The sequence below is a fragment of the Primulina tabacum genome, chromosome 8, assembly GCF_025594145.1.
Source record: "Primulina tabacum isolate GXHZ01 chromosome 8, ASM2559414v2, whole genome shotgun sequence".
Classification (NCBI taxonomy): Eukaryota; Viridiplantae; Streptophyta; class Magnoliopsida; order Lamiales; family Gesneriaceae; genus Primulina; species Primulina tabacum.
In genome coordinates, this window is record NC_134557.1 from 30,844,857 (window position 1) to 30,853,951 (window position 9,095).

Sequence of the window (9,095 nt, forward strand, 5' to 3'; positions counted from 1 at the left end):
CCAGAGAGTTTCATGCAGAGCACCTCAGAGTTGTTCTTCAGTTGTTGAGAGAGAAGAGGTTGTATGCTAAGTTGAAGAAATGTGAGTTCTGGCTGGAGCAGATTTCTTTCTTAGGCCATGTTGTTTCGAAGGATGGTCTAGCTGTTAATCCAGCGAAAATCGAGGCGATACAGAAGTGGCCTATTCCTACCACTGTATCAGAGGTACGCAGTTTTCTTGTTTTGGCGGGTTATTATCGTCGTTTTATTTCAGATTTTTCCAAGATTGCCCTGCCGTTAACCAATCTGACACGGAAGACTGTGAAGTTTGAGTGGTCCAATGAATGCCAAAGTGGATTCCAGGAGTTGAAAGATAAGTTGACGACAGCTCCGATACTTGCATTGCCCAGTGTTCAGAGGACTTTGTTGTTTATACCGATGCGTCGAAGAAGGGCCTCGGTGCAGTGCTGATGCAACGAGGAAAAGTTATAGCCTATGCTTCTCGCCAGTTGAAGGACTACGAGAAGAATTATCCTACGCATGATCTAGAACTGGCAGCTGTGGTTTTCGCCTTGAAAATCTGGAGACATTACTTATATGGCGAAAAGTGTGAAATTTTCACGGACCACAAGAGTTTAAAGTATTTGTTTTCTCAGAAAGAACTCAATATGCGACAGAGACGGTGGTTAGAGCTTTTCAAAGACTATGATGTGAAGATTAGTTACCACCCAGGGAAGGCGAATGTTGTAGCAGATGCATTGAGCCGTAAGTCAAGTTCTTCTTTGAGTTCTATGATCCAGAAGCCGTTGTTGTTAGACTTGCAGCAAGAGGAGATAGCTTTGGTGGTTTCGGGAACCATTGCTCGCTTTTCAGTGTTGGTCATTCGGGCTACTTTGACAGACAGGATCCGTAGAGAACAGGCTAATGATTTACAGTTGACAGAGTTGAGAGCCAGAGCAGAGGAGAGAGGTAATTCAGAGTTTGAGATGAATAGAGATGGTTTGGTGACATTTAGAGACCGTATATGTATTCATGCTGGTGATGATATTCGGCGAGACGTCTTGACAGAGGCACATACCGCGCCATATTCGATACATTCAGGTGGCACCAAGATGTATCAAGATTTTCGTAGACTCTATTGGTGGCCAGGTATGAAGAAGGATATTGCCATGTTTATTTCTCAGTGCCTAACTTGTCAGCAGGTGAAGATCAAGCATCAGAAACCTGCTGGGACATTGCTATCATTGCCGATTCCTCAATGGAAATGGGAGCATATTATGATGGACTTCGTGGCTGGTCTTCCCAGAACGCAGAAAGGTTATAACTCTATTTGGGTTATCGTTGATCGATTGACCAAGTCAGCGCATTTTCTCCTAGTCAAGACGACGTATTCCATGAACTAGTATGCCGAAGAGTACATAGCTGAGATTGTTAGACTTCATGGTGTTCCTGTGTCGATTGTGTCTGATCGTGACCCTAGATTTACTTCAGAGTTTTGGAAGAGTTTGCACAGAACTATGGGTTCACGGTTAGCATTCAGTACAGCATATCACCCCAAGAGTGACGGTCAATCAGAGAGAGTTATTCAGATTTTAGAGGATATGTTCAGAGCTTGTACTATCGACTATCCTGGTAGCTGGGATTCAAAATTACCTCTTGTTGAGTTCACGTACAATAATAGCTACCAAGCGACGATTGGCATGGCACCGTATGAAGCAATTTATGGCCAAAAGTGTAGATCTCCCTTGTATTGGGACGAGATTGGCGAGAGGAAGATGTTGGGTCCAGAGTTGGTCCAACAGACTGCTGATGTTGTTGCTGTTATCCAAGAGAGGACGAAGACAGCACAGTCGAGACAGAAGAGCTATGCTAATGTACGTCGTAGGCCGTTGCAGTTTGAGGTTGGTGATCATGTGTTCTTGAAGATAGCACCTCTTAAGGGTGTGATGCGGTTTGGCAAAAAGGGAAAGTTGAGTCCGAGATTTATAGGCCCATTTGAAATCTTGGATAAAGTTGGTGATCGAGCTTACAGGTTAGCCCTACCGTCAGATCTTGATAGAGTTCATAATGTTTTTCATGTCTCCATGCTCAGGAAGTATATTGCGAATCCTTCCCATGTTCTTCGTCACGAGCCATTGGATTTGACGCCGAATTTGACGTACCAAGAGATTCCGGTCCAGATTCTGGATCGCAAAGTTAAAGTGTTGAGAAACAAATAGATCGGCATTGTTAAAGTCCTTTGGAGGAATTAGTTGATTGAAGAAGCCACGTGGGAACCAGAGGATGAAATGAAAGAGAAGTATCCTGAGTTGTTTGTGCAATGACGTCAATTTCGAGGACGAAATTCCTTTAAGGAGGGGAGATTGTAATAGCCAAGCCTGGTGAACGGTACGATTTAAGATTTCGTATGATTATTGACTATTTGGTTAAGTTTAAGTATAGTTTTGATTTTAAGAGTTGCGATTTATGGTTTATAGTATTGTTGGTTATACTTGATATGTAGTTATGTCGTAGCTTCGTTGCGGTTTAATTCATGGTAATTTGTATGTTGAGCCGATTGGTATGAGGCCAATTGCAGTGGTTAGATAAGACATAGAGGTTCAATTTTCTTGTTGGGAGTGTTGCCAGATTTGAGGCGTAGCAGCGTTGCGGTTCGATTTTAATTGCAAAAGTTTGTTGTTGGCTTCAGGGGTGACCGCACCCGCGGTCATTGGGCAGAGGCGACACCGCACCCGCAGTAAGAAAGGCAGCGCACCTGCGGTCGACGTTTGCAGATTTTCGGATGTTGTACAGAATGCCTAGCGCACCCGCAGTGTATTTTGGAGCGCACCCGCGGTGCATGAACAGTAGAAGCATGTTTTCGGTTTTAAGTGATTAAATACATGAGTTGGTTCACTTTTCCCTCATTCTTGCCATTCTTCTCGGTTTCTTCAGAGCAAGGGGAGGTTAGGGTTCCATTTTCTTTCTTTCCTTTATTTAATTCTAGCATTTTGTTGGGTATTTGAAGTGAGAACAAGGTTACTTTGAGTTCAAGAAGCTAAGGTAAGCTTATGGCTTTGGTTATTTCTTGGATTTTGATGTTGGGAGATTATGGGTTTGTTGATGGTATTGGTTTTATGGATTTAATGGTATGGGTTAGTGATTATTGAGATGTTGATGGTTCATTATTTGGTTTATTGTTTTAGGAAGTGTACCAAGAGAATAGAATCAAGTGACCCAAGTGTTGTAAGTGGAATTCATTTCCTTGTGCTCACATGATAATATATGTATTGTGTTTCAATGGTTTTAACATGTTATTCTCTTCCATTTGATTCATGCTATGTATTAATAGACTTTGTTGTATATTAGAGGCATTTTATGTCTCCTTTATGTCAAAGAGAATACAAGAGAAAGAGTATGCAAAGTGTTTGATTTAATGCCCAAAAGAGAGTTCAAATGATTTATTGGATTGATAGATACATAGTCAGAGATTGCATGCAATTAGTTGATCAACGACCACAGGCTTATATCCCAACAGAGTATCGATTTACATCGATGGGATATAGGTATAGAGACAGAGATACTATTTAGATATCAGTCCATCAGAGAAAAGAGAAATACTATCGTTTTTGTTATATTATGCTATGATATTTATGTTTCAGAGTTGATGGTATTTACTGTTTTCAAAGCCATGTTTATCAAAGTATGCTATGTATTCATTGCTATGTAAGAGTTCCACTTGCTGAGTTTTATATTCATTTCAGTTATTTCATGTGATGCAGATAAGAGCGAAGAGCCGTGATGTTGAATGGGGCCGGAGTCATATGCATAAGAGAAGGAAGGAAGGAAAAGGGCTATTTTGCTAGTATTTTGGACATGATCATAAAAATGATATTTTGTATTTTGTTGTATCATTTCATTGATCATGTATATACTTTTGATTATATATTAAAATGTATTTTAAATCCTTCTTTCTTTTAAGAAAATTTTAAATTCCGCTGTTATTTTATTAAAACCGGTCAGAGGGTGTTACACTGTGACTCACGACCAGTTTACGATTATGTATAGGTACGGATATCCAGTCCAAGGGCTGTGGTGATCTCTACCGTCCAGTATACTGTGGTTTAGTCTGATCAGGCGCTCACGTTATGTCATGGGCCACTTGCTTAGAAACATTATCTCTACCAGAAAATTATGATATGATATGACATAGCTCTATTGAGCAAAGTTTTTTTTACGGATGATTTTCAGATATGCACGTAGTCATAATTATTCATGATACGATTTTCACTGTACGCTTTACGATACCATATTTTACGTTGCATGCGATTTTATGATATATATATTTACTTGTTATTCACGATATATACATGTTGAGTCTTTAGATTCACTAGACTTGATTGTTGTAGGTACTGATGAGGTCGAGACGGAGGACGTAGACCAGTGAACAATCTTGTGGCAGCAGTAGTAAACCCGAGGACCTCATGTTTTAGTTTATGCACCTTTTATTATTCAAACTCAGTTTTAATACGTTGGATTATTTTTAAATTGTTGTTTAAAAACAATATTTGCTTCCGCTGTTATTTTAAAGTTAAAATTATTTACATGTTTATTTTATAAATGAGGCAAGATAATTATTTATTTAGAAAATTTTTAATAATTCCGCTAAAATATGAATACGAAATACGGGCCTTTACAAGTTATCACCACTAAAATTGGGATCCAAATCGAACACCCCAATCAAGAATGGAAAAAAGAAACCGAGACCCAATTCACCACAAACAGTGACCCAATTCAATTGTGATTCAGCTATGACCATGTGTTCCACAGTTCAATAGATAATTGACTTGAATTCACAACAAACATGACCCAATTCACAACAAACCGTGACCCAAATCTCCTACGAAATCAATGAAATCAAGTACCACGAATTTGGAACTTACCGGAGATGGAAGCGTCGTGTAAATCTGAACCGTGGCACAAATCTTTCACAATTATGACTGGAGAAAAAAAGGAAGGATTGTAGATGAAAAGAAAGTTATCACACGGCTGAAGGAGAGAAAAGGGAGGATTGAGCGCGAGATTTGGGATTTGGCGCTTCTAATATTCATCCGCATCTTTGATAGAAATAGGTATAATAATTCTTTTTGAAAACAATAATAAATAAAATGTAAGATTTATTTTTTTTTAAAAAAAATCTGCATGTTGTGTATGAAAAATTATAATAATTTTTTTTGGAACAATAACAAATAAAACATAAGCTTTACTTTTTTTTTTTTTAAAAAAAGCCGATATTTGGCTTGCTTTGCCAAAATATCAATGTTTACATATTCCAAAAGTCTTTGTTCAAATTAGCTTTATCATCTAGCAACGTAAAAACGTGTTTGGAATAGTCATATTTATTTGTTTGTTTTAAATATATTTTCTATGTATGTCATTGTAGATTAATGAACCACCTATAAAAATAACTACATGTGTAAACCTTATTATATAAATTTCATTGATAATAGATAAATAATACCTTATATTATTATAGACAGCGCACATAATTGCATGCTGTAGATAGTATATGATATTACTATCCGCAGCGTGCTTTTAATGCACGCCGTTATTGCATAGGTTATTAATAGCACACAAAAATGCACGCTGCGGATAGTATATAATATTACTATCCCCAACGTGCTTTTAATGTACACCGTTATTTCATAGGCTATTAACAGCACACATAAAAGCATGCTGCGGATAGTGGATAATATTAACAGCACACATAAATGCACGCTGCGGATATTACTATCCGCAGCGTGCTTTTAATGAACGCCGTTATTTCTGTCAAGTGCAACAATATTAACAGCGTACATTTGGTGCACGCCGTTAAAGGTAATATGCGCAGCGTGCTTTTAATGCACGTTGTAACACATCTTGAATAAGAGTTACATATGTTTCAGAATTTTCACACCTAGAATAAGAGTTCTGTATGTTTCAAATAAGTCCAACCCCATAACACATCTTGCCCAATTTACTAGTTACTTTAAAAAAATTTAAAATTTTAAAAAAATTATAAATAAAATATATATGTAAGATTACGTAATATCTCTTAGAAAGAAATTAAAATATTTTAAAAGAACCATGTAATTTATTATTTTTTCTTAAAATTATTGCCATTTCATGTAAATTTCAGATGGTAAAAAAGACTTTAACTAAAACCAAAAAGAACAAGTGTCAGTTGTGAGAATGTCTCATATATATTTATTTATGACATCGGTCAACTTTGTCTATATTTAAAATAAAAAGTAATATATTTTTCATAAAATTAATATTTTTTCATAGGTGAACAAAATAGAATAAAAGTCTCACAAAATTGACCTATGAAATCATCTCACAAAAATTTTTGTGTATATATTAATATATCCAAATCATTTTCAAATTAATTTTTCCTTATTATTTGAAATATTTTTATATAAACATTTATAAACCCTAATAACTTATCAATTTTTTTGAACATAATTAGTTAAATTATCTCAAATTTGTTCGTCTCGGTACTATATAAGATGACTCAGTGTTGACAATTTGTTAACTTCAACAAAATAAAATATAAGCTTTGAGTATAGAAAAAAGAACATAAAATTAGAGAAATAATATCGGTTTAATTCCTAACTAGAAACAACAACTTTGGTTTGAGAAAATACAGAAATCGAAATATATTATTTTTTTAAGAAACCGAAAGCCAGATGTACAGAATTCCTCACATCACATTATATGCAAAAATTTAGAGCACACACCTAAACATACAGAAACAAACAACGAACATAACACAGAAAGAAATACATAGAAATCATAATATGTTTCTTTTTATCAAAGCAATAATATGATTCAAGAAAAGAATCATATCTCTGAAATTCGAGGAACTCTCGACTTGTCTCTGGAGAGGAAAAAAGCGCGTCTTTGAATGAGGAAGAGACATGGTGATAATGATATTTTATTGGATTAAAAGTCTACAAAAATCTCTAGAGTCAGTAGAAGACAATTTTTGAGGTTCTAAAGATTTTTCTAGAGTCTACAAAAAAATACCACTAAACTTTTTAAGACTCTAGAAAAATCAAATTTGAGTGTCAATAAACTTTTATAAAGTTTATAAAAGTCTATGTTTAATACCTCTAAACTTTTAAAATTACAAAAGTCAATAAAATTATTTAAATTTCATCTTCAACGTGTCTAATTATTTTTAGGAAAATAGAAAATGTTAACTACCTATTATTTTTAGAAATTATTGACTATAGGTGAAAAAAAGTGGGAAGCGGGCTATATGCAAAGACATTTATTTCTGAGAAAAGAAATAAATCGATAGCCACTATGTGCTAATTGCTTCTATGCCTGATTGGGCCACATATTATTGTTTGAATTCCAAGACATTATGAAAATTTTGGGCTTTCCACTTTCATAATATGAAATTTGTAAATTCAATTTTCATGCCCATTGCGTTTGAATACGAAGTTTATTGTTATAACACAAACTCGAACATAAACTTTATGATTCAGAAAATACATTTTCAAGAAATATTGAAATGAGTAAGAGAGAAACAAAAAAAAAAGGGAGGGGGGATATGACATTATCCGAAAGAACGGGATATGGTGACCACATTCCATTCTCTCATTGGCCAACTCAACGCCAATGCTTTCCAAGAATTAATCACAGCCCTGGGATAAAGATATCTCAGTAACCCAAACCCTTCCCTCACTTAAACTTTTTTTATTTCTGTATTTGTACAACAAATAAATAGTAATATTGTACAAAACTTCATAATCCATATATCAAGGAAACTTTCAGAAAAGAAACAATGGCGACCTGTAGCATGGCGGCAGCTTGTGGATTTGTGGTGGCACCGAATATCATCCACCAACACAACCGCCCTTAGACCCGGCATGGTTTACTTCTCCACAAAGAGAAACTTCAACCAGTCGAGTTTAGTGGTCCGCGCCGGGTTGGAACCGGCGGATGCACAACCTGATCCTGAACCGGCACCGCCAGCAGAAGAGGCTAAAGCAGAAGCCAAGCCAGCACCCGTTGGCCCTCCTAGAGGTGCCAAGGTGAGTAACCATTAATACACCTACTAAAACTAGTGTTTTTTAAATTTGATGTAATCATTTGAAATAGAATCTAAGTTATGATTCAAACATTTGGGAAAAAGTCCGATTTCAAATAATTGAAAATTTTTTATTAATAGTAATCTTAGATGAAAATCATATGAATTTAGATTCGTGATTGGGCTGGCAGGTTAAAATTCTGAGGAAGGAGTCATACTGGTTCAAGGGTACTGGCTCAGTTGTTGCTGTTGACCAGGTGAGATTTTACACACACACACACACACACACACACACACTCTTTATGTTAATGGAACTTTAATGGAACTAATATAAATTTTATGTAATATAAATGTGCAGGATCCAAGGACTCGTTACCCAGTGGTGGTGAGGTTTAACAAAGTGAATTATGCGAATGTATCGACAAACAACTATGCATTGGACGAAGTTGAAGTGGTTGCATGAGCTCACTTTGTATCGTATATTATATTAGTCTTTTATTCTTAATTTTGTATCAAACTTTTTTATTTTTTCCATATATTTTCTTGCATATTTCCACTTGTGCTCGTTAACTTGATTTGTCAATATGTTTTCAATTTTTGAGTTAATATTACTTGGTTTATTTGTGAAGGGCACTTGTGAAATAACAAGTCAGTAACTGATACAAGTATATTTTCGTACATGGTGGAGAGTCAGTTTTTAAATATATGAACGTAACATGAGCACACGAGGCCAGTATAATATATATAATCGAAGGGTCTTGGTTGACAGAGTAGGTGGAGACAATTCGTGATTTGGATTTTATTGAATCTAACGTAAAAAATATTTTTATTTTAATAATATTTTAGGATTGTATTCAATTATGACATTTATTTTATTTGTATACTCATGCAAGTTGCATAAACAAAGTAATTGAATATACTAGATCATGTACCATGAGGTCTGTCTCGCAACGTAAAATCACGAAACTCATTAAGAATTATAATATATATTCTAAGGAAGATCTTAATCGAATCAGTCGCCTAAAATAAGCATAAATATCGTTTGAGCTTGAGACTAG

General features: G+C 35.5%; 2 protein-coding genes across 3 annotated transcripts in view; one reads left to right on the top strand and one right to left on the bottom strand.

Annotated features, from left to right (window-relative positions):
• LOC142553901 (uncharacterized) overlaps positions 1-5,073 on the bottom strand; it is a 68,540-nt gene extending 63,467 nt beyond the window's left edge. For both annotated transcript variants that reach the window (XR_012822042.1, XM_075664440.1), the window contains exon 1: positions 4,901-5,073. The gene's annotated coding sequence lies outside the window, so the exon portion shown is untranslated. The remainder of the gene's footprint in view (positions 1-4,900) is intronic.
• A 2,621-nt stretch (positions 5,074-7,694) lies between these two features.
• LOC142553902 (photosystem I reaction center subunit IV, chloroplastic-like) lies at positions 7,695-8,665 on the top strand. Its single transcript, XM_075664442.1, is given in 4 exon segments — positions 7,695-7,841; positions 7,843-8,041; positions 8,229-8,294; positions 8,396-8,665. Coding segments are annotated over 4 exon segments (420 nt in total). The 5' UTR covers positions 7,695-7,791; the 3' UTR covers positions 8,501-8,665.
• The last annotated feature ends 430 nt before the right edge of the window (positions 8,666-9,095 follow it).